Here is a 22,845-nt window from a genome sequence, read left to right as displayed (position 1 = left end):
CCACACCAAATACACACACACAAACACACACAAACACACACACACACACACACTTTAAAGATTTTAGTTTTATTCCACAATCTACATCCTTTTCTTATGTCAAAAGTAAAGAAAGAAAAGCAGGACTCACAATCACACCAGAGTTCTTTAATGTCTTCTAGAGCCAGAAGATGGATGTTCACAATACAAAGTCAGAAAGGCTTTAGCCATTTGAATGAAACATAAAGGGTTATTGGTGTAGTGTGTATAGATGCATGTGTATGCACACATGCACATATCTACTCCATATACACACAAGCACATACAAAAGGCTACCAGGAATAATAACTGAGACAGTAGGAGAGAAGGGTCACAGAAGCTGCCTATTGAGTAAAGTTATGAAAGATGAAATTGTAATAATGTCACAATCATTAAGCTTTGTGATATATTAGTCTTACTGAAGAGAGTAAGTTGGACAACAAAGCTACCCCTCCTTGTGTTGTCTGTTGTACCCAGAAAAGTAGAGGATAATGCCTCAGGTGTCACATACAGGGGAGGATCTAGTTACAAAGAAGTCATCCTCAAGTCAAAAACATCAGTCTGCTCTGTTCTGATACTAGCAATGCTCTTAGACAGCTTCAAAAGCAGTAAGAATTGTGTTTGTCAAGAGTGAATGGGGTAAATTGAAAGATCTAGAACACCCAAGCAGATGGCTCAGGGAGCATTATCTTCATGATAATTTACATCCAGGTTATATGATTTATTTCTCTATATTTATCCTTACATCCACTTGCAGGAATAGGTGATAGCCACATCAGTTAATATCTCTTCCAGTCCCTAGCTTGTCATATGATCCGAGTCACAAACTCCAAAGGTTTCTCTTTGGTCTCTGAGAAGCAATGTGTCCTCTCTTCAGAGCAAGGTACCCAGCTCCTTACATTCATAAGGGTGGTATTGTGAAGTCCTGACAGCTCTCCAGTTTGGATAGATGACCCATTAGCATAGAATTCATTTGGAACTATTGCAATAGCTTTGAGCCATAGAGAATTCTCAACCAATAAAGGATCATTTTTACAAAAAATCATTTACTACCTATGTCTGTATATACCAAAGTGGAGGGGGGGATTTTAGTATATAAGATTAGGTAGTTTATATCTTGGAAAGTAAGACACTGTACAGAAAAATATCAGAAATGTAAGCAGAGGACAACCACTAAAGAAAGTGTGAAAAGCACAAAGCACCCACGGAGGCTACAGCGTGGGGCTCCCAGGAAGCAGGCATGGTGGCGGTCAGGGTGCAGAGACTAATGGTTGAGGTCTCACCCATGCTGGAGGATCTAGTGAATGTGCCTCTTCTCAGGACTTGATTAGAAAGGTTAATCCCACCAGTATTTTAGTTGTCCTATTTTTAAGCAGTTCAATTAGGATGACGAAGGCAACTTCCTGCGCACAGATTACCTGCCGCATCACCTGAATGTGCCTAATTCTAGACCATTACCTCTCCTTTGATGGCTTCCAACTATAGAAAACAACGCTTCCCCTCCCCTCCTGCTTAAATTTCCACTCCTGAGTGTGGCTTAATTATAACTGACCTTAATTTCTTCTGCGACTCGATACATCTCTGATCTCACTCCATTAGCTCAGCTTCATGGTCCGCATCTTCACATCTGTATCACGGTAAGTGATTTTTTTTTTTTTTCTGAAACTGTTCTCCCTCGTGAATGGCTTTCTCCTGCCTTCTTAAATACGGCCATCAGACCTATGTGCCAACTTTGTTTAATGGAGAGCTGAGAGTTCTTGAGCACAAACCAGCCTGGTAAAGCTTATCATATTTCAATGAACTCATGGTCCTGAACAATGCAAACCTCAGTTAGAGGACGGCGTGTCCACCTCAAAGAGAGTGGCCCTCATATCATAACACTGCTATATGTGAAAGAGCCCCAGAGAACCCCTGGAGTGCTGCGTTATTAGTAAGACTGGGGGCATCATCTCCTGTTGGGGCTATTTGCACAGCACAGCACCTGTCCTGAGCATAAACGAGAGCCCATTTCCTAGCAATATCCCTCCTGGGGACCATGAACAACTAAGCTTTGCTAAGGTCCTGAAATGGGAGAAAGAAAACAAACTTAACCTCTGGGCCATGTTCAGAAAAGGAGGGCAGTGCTTGGCTCGGCACTCATTATAGGCCATTAGGAGACAGTACCCTGCACCTTAAACTATGGACAGGATGTTCGTGGGAGGAATCTATGGTGAGAAGGGCTGGATAATTAGGGTGTCTGGATGCAGTGCCAACGGCTGTGATTTTCAAATCAGGATTCCAATGCTTCTCTTCATTTTGGTGGTTTTTAATAAAAATAATGCTGACAGCATTTTCCATACTTTTGACCCAATGTTCCAGGGAGTACAAATACCACACCTTTTATCCCAGTATTATTTAGGGCAATTAGTACTCTTATTAAATTAGATATGATGCAAATGCTCTGTATTTATTCCCTCTTTTGACAACCATTCACCGCTCTTACAAACGCTATACACTCTTAAAGCCCAGCTCAGATTTTCTTTATTAAATTATCCATGACCCCATCCTTGAAGAACTCACCATTCTCTTCTATATTACATACTCCTTGTGCTTATAGAAAGCAGTTTAAAGCATGAAGCCTTTGTACGTTTGCGATTTTATGTCTTAAAGGAGCCACATTTATGTTAAATAGATGTGCCAACTGAATACTGGATACAGCAATGAAATGAGTATATAGCTCAGTGGGTGGATGGAAGGATGGGTGGACAGCTGGATGGAAGGATGAATAATGGACAGCTGGGTGGAAGGATGGGTGGACAACTGGATGGAAGGATGAATAATGGACAGCTGGATGGAAGGATGAATGGACAGCTGGATGGAAGGATGGGTGGACAACTGGATGGAAAGATGAATGGACAGCTGGACAGAAGGATGGGTGGACAGTTGGATAAATATCCCTTAAAGTATGAAAGTATTTTTTCCCAATCAAAGGGAAAAAATGACCAATAGGAATATTTTGAGAGTCAAGAGTCACTGATCAGAGTGACCCAGCCTCGCAGGGAATGTGGAAAGGGATGTGAAAGTATCAGCTCAATAAAAATATGACTTTTGACAAATCATCCAATGAATCAAATAAGAGATAGAAAATGTCGTCCACCAAAAATCTCTTGCTTTTAGAACAAAGGGTGTGCTAGACACCAATGCCCCTAAACTTTCTACTGGACTTGTGTGTTTTACCCAAAGTTCAGCTTTCTTATCTGTGTGAGCATCTTTGAGTATGTAGGAAGGCTCTTAGAAGACTGTTCCTCTTCATTTTTTTTCTTGTTTTTTAAAGACAGCATGTCACTTTGTAGCCCTATCTGGCCAGCCAGTTACTATGTAGAGCAGGCTAGCCTGGAACTCACAGAGAAATGCCTGTCTCTGTCTTCTCAGTGGTAGGATTAAAGGCATGGATCACCATACCCAGGCATAGAATATTTTCGAAGCATCAAACACAAAAATAAAAAAAAAATACAAATCATGAAATCTCTGATAAAATCAGGAAGATTAAAATGATTACACACACGTATAGATTGTCATAATCCAAGTTCAAATTTTTAAATTATGTTTTCATTCTACTACATTTCAGTATTTATCAAATCAATACTTCCAAGTATCTTCTCTATGGCATAGAGACTATCTATAAATTCTTCCATCCTAGTTTATGTAGATAATCCCATTTCTAGAGCAGGCTGTTCAGCTCTTCACTCACTCACTTAGGCAGCCCACGACAGTGCTATTTCTTTCATGGCTATTACTTGGATTTTCCACAACAAGTGAGATATCCCAGGGCCTGAAGCAACACGCCAGCATTACGTGTTGAAGATGAGACGTTAGAGATATTTGCAACTCTATGTAATTTACAGCAGCCTCGAGTGATTTTTAATGAATATTTAAGACAATTTTTTTTTCCAGAAAAAGTTCCATAGTTGGAGGCATATCTTCTGTGGTCAGATTCTCAGGGACTTCTAAATACTTCTTCTATTGTAAGATTCTACTCTCCTTTTGCCTTACTAGGTGAGGAGAGAATAAATCCTCCATCATAGAAATATGCATATTACACGGGACTTCACAGCAAAGCTTCAAGGCAGAGCCAAGCACTTAGTAAATAGTCAGCAATTATTCTGCATTATCGTTACTGAAACTGTTATTATGAAGTCTCCACAGAATGAGATTTTTCTAAATGGAAGTTAAAATAACTCTTCCCTCCTTCTACATATTTGGAAGAGCATACTCCAGGTTCTCCAAGGCAAGATTCTTTTTCAGCCCTTTGTCATGGGAGATGTGCTTAGCATGAGACTCAACTCACTGGGAAAAACACATTAACTCCATTTTTTTTCTCACTAAGCACCAGGGCACTGGTTCAATTAGATTCTCTACACCAACAGAGGCTCTAATTTTAAACAGAACATCAGCCACCTGATTCCAGTTCCATCGGCAGAGTCTTCATGAAATTCTGGTTTATGAGCCCATCACTTAGCCAGGAGGATATGCTTCCTAATGAACAAGATACTTTGTTTTACTCCCTAATCGTCTATGTGACTTATAAAGTAAAAGGCAAAAGCAAGCGCTGGAGAAAACATGAAGCATTGTTCTATTAGGACTCAACATGTCATGAGAAGTTGTTTCCATTATAAATTAGGCTTTATTGTATTTCAGAGCTGCAATGCCCTCAATAAAACCCCCTGTCTGCCTCTGGTTCTCAAGGACATGGGAGGGTCACTAGCCCAGGATGGCTTGACATCCTTCCCTGCCTTTCTCAGTCTGGGCTCTGATTAAGCACAGCTGCTGAATGGTACGAGGTCATCCAGAGCTGGAGAAAAAACCAGGGGAAACATGTTTAGTGCTGTATTTATTGTTGTGAGTATGTGTACGTTCATCTTTATACACACACTACAAATAATTTTAAATTAAAGCATTTTAAAAATACTTAATGGAGGTTAAGCAGCATTTTTAACCTCTGCTCAAGTTATTGAATGGCGTATTAAAACCAATGTGGCTCTAGCGTGCCTTCCAGTCCACATTGCTGTGTTAACAAATTGCCTATAAATTTCAGCTGAATTAAGCCCATTCCTTGTATGTCTGTACTAAGGTTAGGTTAATAATACATGAGATTTCATTACACAAACCTTCCTCACTGATGCTTTTTAAGAAAGTGGGGCAAGAATCTATGTGGAGTCCTCTAGCCTGGGCCAATTTATATTTATAGTCACAGAAGAGAGGCAGGCAGGGTCTTTAGGGTGGGAGTCTCTCTCTAAGTCCTATTGCTTGCATGTGCTTATGTACACTGGCACCCTGTGTTATATGATCTTGGACTCAAATCTGTCCTCAAAGAAGTAAGGGAGAGTTGAGACTGCTGCTGTCAAACATGTGCACTCCGTAGAAAGGTTTGTGTTCTCCCTACAAGTGTCATCTTAAGAGATAAAAGTCAGAAAACAAAGTTCAAAGTGGAAATTCTTAAGTCAGAAGATGGCAAAACCAACAGTGAGCCCAGTTACAGTTTTCCTCAATCTTATGGTATGCGTGTGTGAACACTACATCTTGTTTTCAAAATGCACACAACTTGGGCTGTCATTCCTCCTTTCAGACTAGGAAAGTGATCATCTGGAGGCACAAGGACATTTCCACAGGCCTTTGCTGTTCCCATGCCTAAAAATAGGCAAAGTCAGCTGAGGTATTTTTATACATAATTACTCATTCAATAAATATTTATGGATAGCCACTTATGATGGTTCTATACCATATGCCTGAGCAATAGCATCGTATGATTGTGCAGAGTCACAGTAGCAGCAGTTGGCTGGGGAGACACTAACATAGTCAGGGAGCCTCTGCAAATTGCAGACCATGGTTCCAGGAAAGCCTGCCTACTTTGTGCTTCACTCTGGGGGAATGCCAGTGGAGGATGGGTTGACAAGACTTGGCTGACTTAGGGGGCTGCACCTGTCTCTGCAATGGCAAGGCCAGGAGTCCTTGAAGAAGGGTAAAGCAGAGATTGTGAGAGTTTGGAATTTGCTTGGCTAGGACAGGAAGAAGTAGCTAAGACTGGAAAGGGATGACTGGGAGTGTTAAGAAATGGTCAAACTGGAGTCACACTGTGAGGTAAAGCCCCCAGGACTGATTGTGATGGATGAGTCTAGAGCTCTGAGAGAAAAAGGAGTCAAGCCTGGTTATAATGATTTGACATGACAAGATTACAGCCCAGAAAATGCAGGGCAGTAGCACTGTCAGTTAAACATGGTAGATTGAGCAATCTTTCCTTTCTAAAAATTCCCTCAAATGAAATTATTTTTCTAAAAGGGGATAGCAGTCAATAACAGACATCTAAGAGAAAAAAAAATAAGGATTTTCAGTAAAGAGTCCCAATAAGCATATTGATCAAGCTCATGTAAACCCAAAAAGAAAAGTGTGGGCTTCAAAGCTTCAAAAATCTTTCCAGTCAGATATGAGGTGGGTTTATCACTTTCCCAAGAGAGAGATTGTTGGACCCAAGGAAGAGATTTTAGGAGACAGGAAGCTTTAGCTGCAGAAGGAAACACAGAGGGAAAGGAGTTGGTAGAGGAAGTGTGGGTGTGGCATCCAAAAGGGAGATCCTGGAAAGGATGCCTGTGACAGATAATTTTATTTCTCAACTAGGCCAGGCTTGACATGCAGTTATCTGGTCAAAACCAGTCTAGATGTTGCAACGAATCTATCAGGTAGATTTCCATAAAGGCAAAGAATGCTCATACCTAAACAAAAGTGGTTCACTGAGCAGCAGAATTGTTAACCAAAAAGGTACACCAGCCTGAAAATGTCTGAAAACAAGATACATAGGAATGATAGAAACTCCTAGAAAGCTGGGGAAGGGGAAACATGACAAGACCACTAAAACAATGGTTTCCTATTTTTATGAAAATTGTTTGAAGCACAAGTAAAATTTTGCATACCTTTTTGTAGTTGGATATTCTCAAACAATAAAGACGACTCAAGAAATACAAAATACAATGACTTCATTCCTCGTATTCTTTTAGGCACTACTGGAGCATATGTTGGACCATTTAAAGAGATAAACCAAGACAAGCAAAGATAGAGACTTATGAAAACCCAGGACCAGACATGAGGCAGCTGCAAAGGTGAGGTGTAAAATCCAGCTGTGGGGCGAGGACTGAAGATTCTGCCCAAAACAGAAGAGGAAATTCAAGCGCCTGACTTCTACAAACTGCAATATTCAAAGGAGAACAAGTATAGTCAATCCTTTAAGTAGAAAAGGGGACTACTTTTGAGTCTCAGAGTTTGGTTCTTAAAAATACCTAAACAATTTCTATAAGGTGATGCAAAGGCAAATCCTCTTTTTTTTCCTTCAAGAAAAGAAGTATAATGCATATATGACTAGTTCAAAAGTAGATCTAAAGAGTCACAGTAGTCACTTGTGAGCAGACAGAAGTATGGAAAAGAAATGCTAGGATCCATTTAGGGAACTAGGTACTCATAGGCTGACCAGAAATACTTTCTAAAATTCAAAAACAGTCATCAGGATGATGAGTTGGCTCAGATGGCAAAGACAACTTACTGCCAAGCCTGCTGACCTGAATCCATCTCTAGATCCCTCATGGGAGAAGGAGGGGACTAACTCCCCAAAGTTGTCCTCAGACCTACAAACACACACTCTCTCATACATGCACACACCCAGATGTAATTAAAAAATAGAAGAGCAAGGTGGAACAATAAACGGACAATTTAAAAATACTAAATTTTAATAAGTATGAAAGGACTGAAAGCCATGGGGCAGTTGTATATGGCAGAGCAAAAGTGGAAGACTTGGAGGGGGATTTACTCCTTTAAATCATAAGCCTTTGGCTTGTAAAATTGGGTACATGAGAACCTTGGTAAACACAAGATTAAATTTAAAAGGGAGAAAGTGCCAGAAAATCACTCTCCATCTTTGTTTTTTTCTGATCCTTCCCTGGTACCCTCAGACCCAACCTCACCCCTGCCTTGATCCTGTCCTGGTACCTCCAACCTCAAAACCCACTCCAGCCATCTATTTGTAATTTAAATGATACCAATTGCTTACCCTTTAAGAGACTAACTCCTTTTTTTCTCTTTATTGAAATAGAGACACCACAAAACTCCTTCCAAAAGGGTGAGGACAATTGCTGTCTTCTTTAAAGGAGAACAGAGTGGGTATTCCAGCCAATGATGAAAAAATAATGCTCATGCTTTAAGTATATCTATATTTGGTTTACTCAGTGCCTATTTAATTTCTTAGAGCGTCAGTGTCTTTGGGACAAGGACTAACTAATTCAGCTAGTGTGTGTACAAAGACAGTCTAATATCTTATGTATTGAGGATGCTTGGTCAGGAGTTTCCTTAGTTGGAGGGCCTGAGAAATACTCAGGAGTTGTATCAATAACCAGAGTAGCTGATTGGGCTGTTCTCTGAACTGAGCACTCTTAATCTTAAATAAGGAAAACTGAAAACAATAAAGAAAACTAAGAAATATAATGACAAACTCAGTCTTCTATTCCTCTGCACAAGGCAGTTTCTACTTCTACTGAGATCACCCCTCAGTGAGTTTTATGAGCATAGTACAACACTTATTCAGCTTGCTATCCAGAGACTTTTAAACATTCAGAACAGTTGGTGATACTGAGGAAGGGTGTGAAATATAGGGCTAGAGAATGGAGCAGCCCTGGAGCTCTGTAGACCATTGTTGTAAAGTGGATATTATGTACACATTTGTAGCTTAGCTTCCTACCACTTTCCCTGTCAATTGATACTCAATGAAAGCTCTACTCAATAGTACAAATACAATATTATTTGATTAGTCTATGATATCCACAGTATCCATGATCAAAAGTCTTCTCAGTAGAGGGAGGATTTATCAGTATGAGCAACTGTACTGTTTGGTGTTGTATTACAGTTTCATTGCATAGTTTATAATCCTGGTCAGTATCTCCAGAAGCCTGAGGAGGAGCCCTCATGCTAGGAGTGTGTAAGTGAGACAGATGTGAGATTATAATCAGAGCACTCTGAAATATATGGAAAAAACTAATAAGAGATTATGTTATCTACTGAGAAGACTTTTGATTGTGGATACTGTAGATATCTTAGACTAATCAAATAATATTGTATTTGCACTACTGAGTAGAACATACATAATGTCTACTTTACAGCGATGGTCTGTGAGCCACCTTGTGGGTACTGGGAACTGAACCAGGGTCCTCTGCCAGAATTACAAAGGCTCTGCACTACCTAGAAATCTTTCTAGCCTGGAGGTTGACATTCTTAACAACACAAGCATCCTCATTGTAATGCTACCATCACCTATTCCATTTTTGCGTCAAGTTCTGATTTAAATTTAATTCAACCTTTTAAAAACTGATACACAATAACATATATGGTGTGTGTGTGTTTGTGTATGTGTGTGTTTTCTGTACATGACAGGACTACTGCATTCATGAGTTTACAACAGTTGTGGTTGCCTGTATAAGACCTGCACAAGATCAAGCCAGTTATCATCTAGCCTGGCATGAGAAGCAGTTCAAGAACCCTTACCCTTAACTGAGGATTCATGGACGGCTGGTGGCTTTTGGAGAAAGGGACATCAGTTCTCTTTAAAGGTGTGGCTTCTGTAGAGCAGCCGCATGAGACTGGGTGATCACTCACCCGGAAGAATATAAACAACACAAATTAGACTTGACAGGTCATTTAAATTAAAAAAAAAAATGAGACAGGAAGTTAGGGTGGTAGGGATGTGTGAGTGGAAACAAGAGGAATTAAGGGGAGAAAAGTGGGGAGAATATGTGCAAAATATTGCATGATAATTTCAAAGAATTAATAAAAATATTAATTAAAAAACTAAAACTAAACAAAGATGCCTTTCTGCCTAGTCCTTTAGAAGTATTCAGGTCATTGCATATTCACTACACTCCTCAGAAGCACGCTAAAACTTCTTAGAATCCAGTTAATCTTTTTCATCTTCCTATTCTTCCCAGTGTCTGTTATCTATCCCCCACCCTATGCTTATGTGATCCCAACTTATCACCATCCCTCATAAGGGTGAGTTCACACAGTACCTGCTATTTTGAGCCTGGTCTATGAAGGTTGTTTCAAATTACAGGATCTCATTCTCTTTACCATCAACTGATGGCTAGATAAATAAAGTGGTATTTATACACAAAGGAATTGTTTCCTCCTCTTAAATAGATCCATACAACTTTCATAAAAAGAAGTAATACAACAAAGGCACTTGGAATGAGAATGTAATGTGATGTTTTGAACTTCTTTCCAGACTCAAATAATAAACAGTGCATGAAATAAATGTTAGCACATTTTCAAAATTGCCTTATGATTACACATTTATAGAGGTTTGAATGAACTAACCTTTTAAAATACTGATGCTTAATGTTTAGAAAATATTTCTGGTTCACTAAATGTACAATGGGGAGTTAGACAGTCTTTTAAATGAGAACTTTTATTGGAAGAAATCAACCAATCCTACACATGCTGAATACATAGTTCTGTTTCAGTCTAGGTAGAAAAGAAGTAAATTGATACTTGGTAACAAGCAGTCTGAGTAAAGTCAAAAGTATCCTATTCTGGCTGGTCATGGAAATACCAAGAAGAAGGAACCAAAGCATTAAGATAGACAGAAATTGGGAGCTGGGGAGATGCCACACAAGTATGAAGACGTAAGTTCGATTCAGTAAAATGCAAGTTAAAAAGCTGTGTGTGGTAGCATGTACCTGTAATTCAGTACTAGGGACACAGAGTCAGGAATACCTTTGGGGCTAGTCATCCAGCACCCTACCCTACATACACCAACACTAAAACCAGAACCAGAGTTGTTGAGTTGTCTGAAAAGGGTGTTTGAGTTGAAAAAGGTCAGCAAAGGTGAGGTTCTTGTAATGGCTATTTCTGGTTGTCAACTTGACTATATCTGGAATAAACTACAATCCAGAATTGGAGGGCACACTGTGATCCAGGTCTTAAGGCTGGAAGACAGAAGTTTTTGACCTACATATTGGCATGGAGACCTTGAGGCATAGTGGCTATGAAAAGCTTAGGTTAGGTTCAGAAAAGGTAGTACACACCTTTAATCCAAGGAGACTAAGGCAAGGAGATTTCTGAGTTCAAGGACAGCCTGGGACAAAATGAGTACCAGATCCAGGGATGGTAGTACACAGCTTTTATCTGGGCCACACCTTCTAATGAAGGCCTACATAAGGACATTGGAAGAAGGAAGATTCACTTTTCTGTTTGTATTTACTTGCTAACACGTCTGTTGGAACCTACTTCTACAGAAGACCACCTGAAACAACTAGCCTTGTAGGACTGAGTAACTACTGGATCCTTGGATTTTTAATTCACAGCTGACTATTGTTGGGGAGTTGGACTACAGACTGTAAGTCATCACAACAAATTCTCTTACTATATAGAGACATTCTATAAGTTCTGTGACTCTAGAGAACCCTGACTAACACAGTTCCTTTTGTTATACATGACTGCAAGGCACTTTGGGAGCACTCCATTGCAGAGACATCATGAAGGCAAACAGCAGAAGGATGTAAACAATGACTTGCCCTGGTTATGATCAAGATGGAAAGAAGTATAAGGCCAGAGACTTTCTGTCTAAGAAGGACCAGGAAGAGGCAGAAGTCCATGGTGTACAGAGAAAGAAAAGCCTGTTCTTTCATCTGTTTAGCTGTTGCATATTTTTCTCTATGTCTGCATTGACACAACACACAGAAACACTCAGAAGACCACAGAGTGATTAAGAATGCCCAGATATCTGGATGATGCATCAGACCTTTATCAAAAAGAAAAGGTTTTATTTCTGAGTTTCATGCTGTTTAAAATAGGCAACATGAACAGTGTATGCACAATTCAGTCAGAATGAAACATTCAATTTTACCAGAAGATAACTAAGCAAATTAAATATCATTGGACCCATTGGAACCCCTTTACTATTGAAAAACAATGATGCAGAATCCTGGTTATTCAACATGAAGGAGACTGTACCCTGAAAATTAGACAACTTTTTAAAGAAAAATGTTTTTTAAAGAAAGAACACAAGATCAGTTCATGAGTCCAAAACCTCAGCAGACAGCAAATTTGAGAGGTTGCTCAAGGGGAAAAGACACAGAAGTAGCAGCTCTGTTCAGCCTGTTGGCCTGGCTCTCCAACAATGCTCTTACTTCCTGGGGACACTCTCCTTACACCAAGTTAAACCAGGTTCCTGGATACATACACTGATCACTTGAGATGTCCTGACATCTCTGGCCACGCTGAATTAGCTCAAGGGTGCACAGCCTGTCAAAACGAAGCAAATGAGAATGCCCTCCTACAGCCTGAAACTGTAAAAGGCAGGTAGCTTGTAAGTCCGTCTGCATAACTGAGTATTATAGGCATCATCAGGAACACATGGTGGCCAAATATCCATACATGGAGAAGAGGGGAGCAGGGAAGCCTCTTTGGGAGAGAGAAGAAAGAATATAAATGTTGTAGCCTGGGGCGGGGGGATAGAGAGAGTTCTTTTTACTCAGTTTTACTGCAGCATATGCAGCATAGTTTCTTGGTTTGTTTTGTTTGTTTGTCTGTTTGTTTGTTTAGGTTTTTCGAGACAGGGTTTCTCTGTGTAGCCCTAGCAGTCCTGGAACTCATCAGGACTGGCCTCGAACTCAGAAATCTGCTTACCTCTGCCTCCCAAGTGCTGGGATTAAAGGTGTGCACCACCACTGCCTGGCATGCAGCATAGTTCCTTAAAGTGACGTTTCCTAGACTTACTTGTATGTATCAATGGATTTTGAAAACCAGTAATTATGTAGCTACTCACACAGTCAAATTTTAAGTGATACAACGTATCTGAACCTCTCCTAGCATCTCTTTCTAGTCAGTCCTCTTCTACCAGGCCCAACTTCTGGCAACCACTGATCTTAGCTTCGTTCTTATAATTTTATATTTTTCTGGCTTTCAAGTTCATCCATGAATTAAGCAGCTTTATCCATCTTGTTTTCCTCTCATAGGAGTAAGAACACTATATTTGCATCATACGTACTGCCCACCTGTCTTTTTCCATTTCAAGTTGACTCCAAGCCCCTCTTGAATTCATGATCTCTCTCTCTCTCTGCTGGCAAGATATCCCTAGCGGTGAAATAAGGGCACTTATATATTGGGAGTAACCAACAGTTACCTCTCTGGACTTAGGGCCAGCTCAATAGGAGACAACTTCTGCCTGTTACTATAAACCTGGCCAAGACCCATAGCTACAGTGTCATAGACCCCAGAGAAGAACTAACTCCTGTAATTTTTCTAAATCAATATAGCTTCAACTGTTAAAAAGTTTGATCAACTTATTATAAAGTATTACTTTAATTAACATTATAAAAAGGCAAAGGGCTTTACTCCCACCAGGAAACAAATAAAAGGATGGGCTTCTATACAGTGAGATCAGACAACTATCTATTTAATTATATGATGGCATTTACAAATAATCCTAGATGTATCCTTATGATGGCAGAGTGTACATTCCTTTCGTTAATATCTTTGCCAGCCACTTTATTTAGAAATTTGATCCATCATCTAGATAACTGATATTGTACAGATCATTAGGTCAAATTCTCCTTCTTCTTCTTTTTTTTTTTTAGAAAACAAAATAATAATCCCTTTTTTAAGTTATCTATCTTTTAACTGATTAAAAATGTATCCACTTCAAGATAAGGAATTATAGCATATCTCTATCAGGAAGTAGGTTTGACTCCTCTAATGCGCGCCTCCCTTCCCCACCAACAGCAAATGCACAGACAAGACAGTCTCAAGCAGATAAATAGCTCAGCGTGGATGGCATAAATGCAGACACGGTGTTGAACCTACATTCTTTATAAGCTGAAACTGGAAACAGAGGGATCACCTGCAGCCACTGAATTGACAGGAGCCTCTCTTACCTGGCTGACACAGCTCACACTGTCTTCCTTGTCGACGAGGTAGACATAGGCACTGGCCACTGATGGGGTCACAAACGCTTCCAGGTAATGTCCCCAAGGAGTCACACTCACACGCCTGACACCCTTGAGGATTGCCAATTGTCAGATTGAACCTGTGAGGCTTGCACTGGTGGCAACGCCGACCAGTTACCCCTAATTTGCAAGGACACTGCCCAGATGACTTGTCACACAGCAGAGAGCCATTTACCGTCCCCGTCTTCTCACAGTTACAAGGCAAACAGAGGTAGGAATCATTCTGATGTAGGTTGAAGTATCCTTCCTTGCACTGACTACATTGTCTCCCTCCAACATTGGGCTTACAAATGCACTGCCCTGTCTCAGCATCACAGACGGTCCCAGGCTGGGAGCCAGCCCTGCTGCAGTCACAAACCTTACAAACACTCCAGGGCAACCCATAAAAGTGTTCTCTGCAAGCGTCACACTTAAGTCCTTTGGCTTCCTTCTTGCATGCACACTGCCCAGAAAGTGGATCGCAGAGTTGGTTCACCGAGCCATGGAGGTTACATTGGCAGGGCTCGCATCCATCACCATTAAAACTCTGGAGGAATTTAAATCCGAAATTGCAGCGATTGCATCTAAGCCCTGGAAACAAAACACATTTGAAAGGGTGAATGGAAGAAGGATAGCATCACTGAAGAGGGCTGAAGATGAAGATTAAACATTGAACACAGATCCTAACCACAAGGAGTACCACTCCAGCATGGCCATACATGCAAAACGCTGTGGCAATACTGATTCAGCTCTGTCACGCATGTGGTAAGCAGGGTACCTTGAGAAATTTAATTGCTAATCAATACAACATAGAATGCAGAATGCAAGTATTACTTTCGTTGCATGCATGGGGACTTTTACCCACTTTCACAAACATCTGAACTATTTTCAAATAATAAAAAATGCACGACCCCTCAAGTCACTTTACTAAACATCTAAATTGCCTGAAAAGAACTAATAAGATTTTTTTTCCTAGGAGGATAAGTAGAGTACAAAATAGCAGCTAGACAGAATAAACAGGATCCAGAATTCACTTCTCTATCAATGTGGCTAGAATCACAATGGTAAAGTGCTTTAAAGTGTACACTTAAAAACTGGTAAAAGAATAAATCTTAATATTCTTTACTGCAAATATGTCAAGCATGTAGATAGTAGATGTGCCAATTGGCTTCAAGCAATCATTTCATGAATTGTGTGCATGCCAAAGTGCCATGTTGTATCCAGTAAATACACCAAATCTGTATTTGTTTACAGTAGCTTTTAAAACCTGGAGAGAAGCAAAAATAAAACCTTGGTCTGATATCTGTTTTTGTGATAGCAAGAGGCACATTTACATTCAGCTGTTAAAAATTAAATAATTCACATAAATATAACTTATCCAGAGTAATTTTTATTTTAATCCTTTGTAGGGCCCTATATTTTATCATTTTCAATTAATATAAATTATGCTTGCCTTGGCTCATAAAGCAATCTCAGTGCTTGTCAAACCATGTGATCCAAACACACCTGTTCAAGCACAGAGCGAACGCAGACCCTTATGGTATTCCTTTTCAAAGGAGTGCGTACATGCATTTTACAAATGGAGAAGAATGTTTTGTCACTGAAACTTAAACCTCTGACAACTCAGGTTAGTCTCAAAAAAGGACACAGCCATGGAAAGGGATTTGAAAGAATGCACCAGTGTGATGTTTAGATGCAAAGCCCTTCCTTTACACTGTGCAGGTATTAAAAATCTGTGAATGGAAATACCTGCCCTCACCACATCGAATCAATTGAGACATCTATTTCAAACTATAATTGTATAATTGTAATAAAAAATAGTCCTAAAACCAAGAGTCAAATATATACTCAAGACACTGATATGGAGAAAAGTAGCCCTAAGCTGGAAGAAAATGCATAATATGTCTGTGTATGGACAAAAATTCATTCAAACTCCAGTGGAAGGCAAGTTCTTTAACAATGACGAATGGCTCACCTAAGGCATATCATTTAATTTCAATAAGGAAAATAAAAAAAGGACCGCGATTGCTGCAAATTTTAAAAATAACTGTATTGTTAACAAGAATTATGACTCATTTTGAACTATTAAAATCGGTCTACATGGATTCATATCAGATCAGTTTTAAAAATATGCACAGCACTTATTTGCATATGCCGTACATATTCCTGACAGGTAATCTATTCCTAACGATACTCGCAGAGGCCTACAGGGCATCACACTCGGAGCTAACAAGTGCAGGCGAGTTAGCACACTTGGCATTTAACTCACAGTCTTCCCTTTTTATTCTAGATGAATGACCTACTTTAATAAAATTATTGGTGGTAATGTATTTTACTGGTGATAGAATCATTAGTAAGATTTAACAGTTTTGTTAACTCAAACAGTTTGCCTCCTGAAACACATACAACACTCCCTTGTATTTTTTCAGGGGGCTTGTTTCTTCCTATTAACAAGGTAATCTTCAGCAAGGACGGCTGCTAATCCTATTAAGAAAATATATATTCACGTCAAGTGTGCGATTTTATTAAAAGTATTTCACTTGTGGAGATTTGCTCTGGAAATCACCATTTACAGTATTGTTAAACGGAGGATTTAATCTTCAGAAAATACATATTTATACTTTCTTGCAGAACACTTTGTAGCATGAGTAAATGAGGAAGACTGCAATGAATTATAAGTAATTAAAATTTCTTTCTTTTTCAAGCTGTGGGATCAAACTACCAAAAGACATATGTCACAGAAATGGAGAAGCCACCACTCCATTGTGTACAAAGGCACTGGTTAACTTGTGTTTCCATATCCTGAATTTAAAACATGGCTCATACCTAAGAACAAAGAAAGCTACATAGAAGGAACTCTACATGTCACTCCTCACACATACAGAGTCAAGCTGCCTTCCACAAGTCAGTTAGACTTCGCTTTTATTAGCTAGTGTTTGTGTGCTTGCCATAAATAGAGGCAGGAGTAATATTGTCGACTTTTACGTAATCTTTCCTTAAAGCAGAAGGGCCCTGGGTGATGTCATCAGACCCATCTGTCATCTTTTAATTAATTAAAATGTTTGCATACCAGAGAGGTGGAGTTTGTATATGTATGTGTGAAAGAAACAGAGTGGGTCATATCAAAAAAAAATACACTGTTCAGAATTACATGTAAATACATACAAATATATGCATATGTATACGCGTGTGTGTGTGTGTGTGTGTGTGTACACACGAACACACACATGTACATTCCTGTGTGGTGTACATATCACTGATAGGCATTTTTATTATTTTGAAGTTCAGGTCCATTTCATTAAGACCACGTAGGACTTGGCATCTTGACTGACAATAGAAATGTTTTCCTTTTTTAAATTTCACACAGGAGCCAGGACATGTGCGGTTAGAACCCAGGATACACTTCATCAGGAGCCAGGGCATGCCCAGTTAGAACACAGGGTGCACTTCATCAGCAAACTTTCCCCTCATAATATTCTCATACATCAAAATTTCAAAGTGCATTATGTACGTGGTGCATTTTGGGCACTTGATAAATTTTGTCCTTATGTGGCGGTGGTTCCCCTCAACACTGCTGGATGTAATAAATTGCTATAATCAAATCTAATTTCTGAAAAATACCTGTGGGAGTAACACACAAAAAAGCATGTCTTGTATAAAAAATGATAAATAACACTGAAACCCGCTGTTTACTATAATCAGCTTGGTACGGAATTACAAAATTAAAATTATGTGACCCTTTATAAGTAACTCTAGCAATAAACATGATGTGTGGAATTATGTTGACTTGTTTTGCATTTCATAGGGACAGTTCAAAGAAATATAATAGAAAAAAATGGAAAGATTTATCACAAAGTACCCTTTAGCACAGAATGTCTTGGAAAAAATCCATTTATTTTTGGTCTATTAAAACTAGCAGGAAAATCATTTGCTTAGAACTTATTAAGTGTAAAACATTTTGAAAAAGTGCTAATTTTCTAAAAGAAACGTCCATGTAGCAGGAAAATTATATTTTTCTATGACTTATTAGTCAAGTCCGTGTACCTAAAACATCTACTGGCTAAAGGAACTTCTAAAGGGTTGATTAAACTAAGCTTCAAACTATAGCTTGATAGAATTATTAATTTAGTCATATTTTAGACAGTTAATTTCATCTGAACTGTGTTTTCCAGACTTGAGCAAGAAAATCGGTTTTACCCTTCAGTTAAGAAATCAAATAGAGGCTTTTCACCCCCGATGGGACTAGAATGTGACTGCAAACCTGTGCATCATACATACCAATAACGTTTGCTTTGCACGAGCACTGGCCTGAATTTTGGTGACAGGTAATGTCTCCATCCACAGTCCCAGAGGGATTACAGTTACAGGGACGGCAGCCATCAGGATCCAGCGCCTGCAGGTCATAGAATCCATCCTGGCACCGAAGGCACTGTCTGCCAGACACATGTCTCTTGCAATCACATTGGCCTCCAACCTACACGAGATACAACATTTTGTAGAATGATGAACATATCTATTTTTAGATAATTTGCTCATTAGATACAAGACAGGGAGGGAAGGAGAAAAAAAAATTCTTGAAATGTTAAACAGACAAGAAGGTGGTCAGGTTGCGCCCCTCATGGCAGAAAACATGGGAAGTTTCAGCAGGGAGAAAATTTAGAAGTGAATGAAAATAGAACCATGAGAGTCAGTCGTATATGACTAAAGGGGAAACAGGGAATTAAGCATTTAAGTACTATATAAAGAAATCAGAATATAGACATGTAAGTCCTGAAAATAGAAAAGAGACAGCAGCTAATTTAATCTTCACAACCCCAGCCCTCTGCTTTGCCCCTTCCATTTACTATCTGGGAGGTCCAAATCTGTTTTGAGCATGTAGGTGTTTAAATTAAGAAATAAGTGTCCTGATGATGAAACAGTCCCATTAAGTGTGACCGTTACTGAAGCCCTTTGCAGATAACAGCACAACACTGAAGTCTGATCCTGATGTGTTTCCTCCTTGAGGAACATTTCAGTGTTTTCTCACTTACCTGTGCTGTCATTTCACAGTAAGTACGTCATAGACAGCTAATATCAGTGTTAGTTCTGCACGTGGGTTCTGATGTCTGAGGAAGGGCCTTCAGGATACAGATTCCAAAGAATAATTTTCACCTCATCTTTCCTTGTCTGAGGAACGAGGTCTTATTGAAATCATTTATTTCAGGACAAAACGAGACAACTGTTGTGCAAATAGCTAAGTTGTAAAAAATAAAGGGTTGACAGACTGTTCGCCAGTCACCAGATATATGAGTCCCACCTTGGTCACCCAAAAGACCCTTGGTCTTTTGGTACAGAAAATTAAACAAGGTTTAGCCAGCAAGTTAGATCCAGTTCTAAGGTAAACTATAGATTAAAAAAATTTGATGTCTTTTCTTAAGATTTATTTTGTTTTTAATTTTATATACATTTGCATACATGTATCTTTATTTGTGCATCTGAGTGCAGACGCTCACAGAAGCAACCATTGAATTTCCCTGCATCTAGAGTTATAGGAAGCCGTGAGTTATCTAATACAGGGACTGGGAACTGAACTTGGGTACTCTGAAAGAGTAGTGAGCATTCTTATCTACTGAGCCATCTTTCCAGACCTAAGTAGCAATGTCTAAGCAGTTCTCATATATAACACTGCTGACCACGCTTTATTTCACATTTCTATGTCCCTGTTAAACAGGCTGAGAGGAAAGTAGCTTAATCTCTACAGTCATGCCCTACTAGTGTCAAGATTCCAAATACTAGGAAGAAAGAAATACAGATAAAATGGTACCACAGGTAACAACAAGAACAACAACAACAACAACAACAACAACAACAACAACAACAGGTATCCTCATATTTCAGGCCAGGCTCATTACCTGTTCTTCAAAGCTTAAAACAATATTTAGCTCAGTTTTGATCTTGCCTGAATCATAGTTTAGCCTCAAACAACTTTTAAACACATTTACAAAAGAAAAGTAATACCTGCTCACAGAATCTGGCTCAAATTTGAAACAACTTTCATAAGCATGGCTTGGGTAACATTCTTTCTAGTTTTTTGAGCTGTGGGCTCTTTGAAATTCCTCCCAGAAGGCATTCTGGGCTATGAATAGGCCATTAAGTTCTGCCAGGTCAGCATTCGGACATTCTGATATGTTTGGTTTATATTTTCAATTATTCAAAATATTTTCTATTCTCTATCCTCATTTAAAATGTTAATTAATTTACTTATTCACTTTATAGTCTGATCACAGCCCCCTCCCCCTGTCTCACCCACACACCCTCTCCCCCACTTCCCCTCTTTTTATCCTTACAGATGGGGAGGCCCCACATGCCATTTGCAGCAGATGTGTAGCTTGGTTTTCATGTGGGTTCCTTTTATATGTTTTTGAAGCAGGGTCTTGTTAGATAGTACGTGTTGGTTATAGAGTCAGGATCTTTCGCCCTTCAGCCATTAAGGGGCTGAGACTGCAGGATTTGTACCCTCGTCCCTGGCTTCTGATTGACATTTTGGCTTTTTTGTCTTCTCTGGGTTATCTAGAAGTGGGTCAATTTTTAAGTATTTAGTGATGTTTCTGAATGACTTGCTGGTTGACAATTTTGTTGATTAATCAATATACTTTATATGATTTAAATAATGTACAGTTTTCTGAGGTGTGGTTTATGGCCCAGATTTAGTCTGTTTTGGTAGATGTTTTCTATAGACTTCAAAAACACAAGCAATGCTAGGCTGCGAGTGCTCGGTCCATGTCAATGGGGTCAACTCTGTTGAATAGTGTTAGTATAGTCTATATCCTTACTGATTTTCTGTCCATTTGCTTTTCTTGGTTATTGAAGAAAGGGGTATTGATGGGTTTTGTTATTGTTGTTGTTGTTTTCGTGAAATCGGGAATTTTTCCATTTTTTCCATTCACTTCTATTGAAGTTTGTTTTCTACGTGTAGTTATTTTTGTTTGACACACACTTATAAGAACAGTAGAGCTTATCATTAAAATGAAAATTACTCCCTTTGCAATCTATAATTGTGTTTGGTATTCTCCATAAAATGGTTACTGTAAAATGTGTGTTCCCTGATTTTAACAGACTCACTGCAGTTTTGCTTCAACTCCTGTTGGCAAGCTCTGTTTTCCCACTGGTTCTTGTTCAGCCGATGTGTTGCTTCTGTTTGAACTGTACTTTCTATATGCTGCGCATGTGAAGTTTGTGAGATCTCGCGCATGCTCAGTTGACGTAGTTATTGTGGTCTCAATCTCACCACCACCAACTTCCTATTCGCTAATATGCCTGGAGTTCCTTTCCTGACCCTTCCTAATTTGTATCGTGGCAGTTTATTGATTCTATTTTATGTTCACAATGCCTTCTAAATGTAAGTTTCATTTTATGACTACCATTTTCTTGTACATATTTACACAGTCTAACTATGAGGAAATCAGTTCCTCAGTGGTTTAAGACCCTCGGAGCCCTTCCCTTCTGCTCCTTTACCAGTGCGATGTATTTTTCATGTTACAAACTCTTAAAGGTGATGTTGATTTCGTTTAAACTTCCCGTTTCCCCTTAGAGAGAGTTAAATGATCAGGAAACACACATTTGTAACTGCTGTTTTGTGAGTGCCTTCTTTCTCTGTATTGATCCATGGAACCTGTAGTATTTCACTTCCTCCGAAGTACTTTTACCACACAGTTCTTTCTGCAAAGAATTGTAACTTTATACATTGTACAATTCAAGTCCATGCTCCCCTCAGAGAGACTCTGTGATGGACAGGGGATTAAGCAGTGCTGTCTCTTTGTGTGTTTTCCTGTTGCCCCATTTTCTTCTCACTTGAGATATCTGTCAGGACTCTGCTGTCATCTGATGGTAATTATGTGTGGAATGTGTATTTTTCCCATAATGCTTTAATATTTTGTTTTTATCACTACAGGAAATGATCAATAGTTCTGAGGAATTTGATGATTATATACCTATTGGTTGGTTTCTTTGTATTTCTCCACTGTGTGTTTTCTTGACCTTCTTGGCTCTATGACTTTATGGTTTTATATACAATTTTGGAAATTTCTAGCTTTTATTTCTTTGTGTATTTTTTGTCTGTCCCAGCCCCTTCCTCTCTTCCAGGGGATTCAGCTTCATATGAAGTCTTGTGAAGTTGTGTGAAGTTCATTGACACTGCCTTCACTATTAGTCATCTTTATCTCTACCTCTTAGTTATATTGCTCTTATGTTGTTTCTTAATATTCTATTCAATGGACAATCTACTATCAATTCTAATCAGTTTTCCATTTCATATGCTGTAGTGTTGTCTTATATAAGATCTGTTATTTTCTTTAACATCTACATCCCCATCCACCTTTAAAAAACATCCAGAATAGAGTTTTGAGGGGTATAATATATTATTATAATGTATTTACCTGACATTAGTACATGTCCTTAGTTTCTGAAACAGTTTAAATTAGTGGGCTTTTTAAAAAATACTCATCATGGAATGCAATGGGCTGCTCTATTTTGTTGCCTGTCTGGAAATTTCTCAGCTTGCCATGGCTGCTTAGTGATTTTACCTTTAATTTTCCTCAATGGGATGGCATCCCCTAGCTCTTTACATATAAAACAATCATGTGAAGACACAGGGAAAATTCTCTGTGGACCTCTAATATGATTTCTCTGAGTTCATCTCTTCTTTCTGAAACACTAACAACTTTGGTTTCCCCAAACCCTTAGCTCCTCTCCCATAGTTTGGTATAGACATCCCTTAAAGGAAGCCATCTGGGTAAACTGTAGAACTATAAAATTTAGTCTCTGTTCCAAGGGGGCATTTTCTTCAATGTCTAAT

The 22,845-nt window shown here is 39.1% G+C and overlaps 1 protein-coding gene across 2 annotated transcripts in view; it reads right to left on the bottom strand.

Moving 5' to 3' along the window:
* Ush2a (usherin) overlaps positions 1–22,845 on the bottom strand; it is a 668,288-nt gene that overhangs the window by 521,999 nt on the left and 123,444 nt on the right. For both annotated transcript variants that reach the window (XM_028760212.1, XM_028760216.1), the window contains exons 11-12: positions 18,291–18,486; positions 13,962–14,603 (exon numbers count right to left, since the gene is read on the bottom strand). In XM_028760212.1, coding sequence (XP_028616045.1) covers positions 13,962–14,603; positions 18,291–18,486 — 838 coding nt within the window. The remainder of the gene's footprint in view (positions 1–13,961; positions 14,604–18,290; positions 18,487–22,845) is intronic.

This window comes from Grammomys surdaster, unplaced genomic scaffold (genome assembly GCF_004785775.1).
Source record: "Grammomys surdaster isolate TR1022 unplaced genomic scaffold, NIH_TR_1.0 130, whole genome shotgun sequence".
NCBI lineage: Eukaryota > Metazoa > Chordata > Mammalia > Rodentia > Muridae > Grammomys > Grammomys surdaster.
The sequence above is the reverse complement of the archived record's forward strand: the minus strand, read 5'-3'. Positions and strand labels throughout refer to the sequence as shown.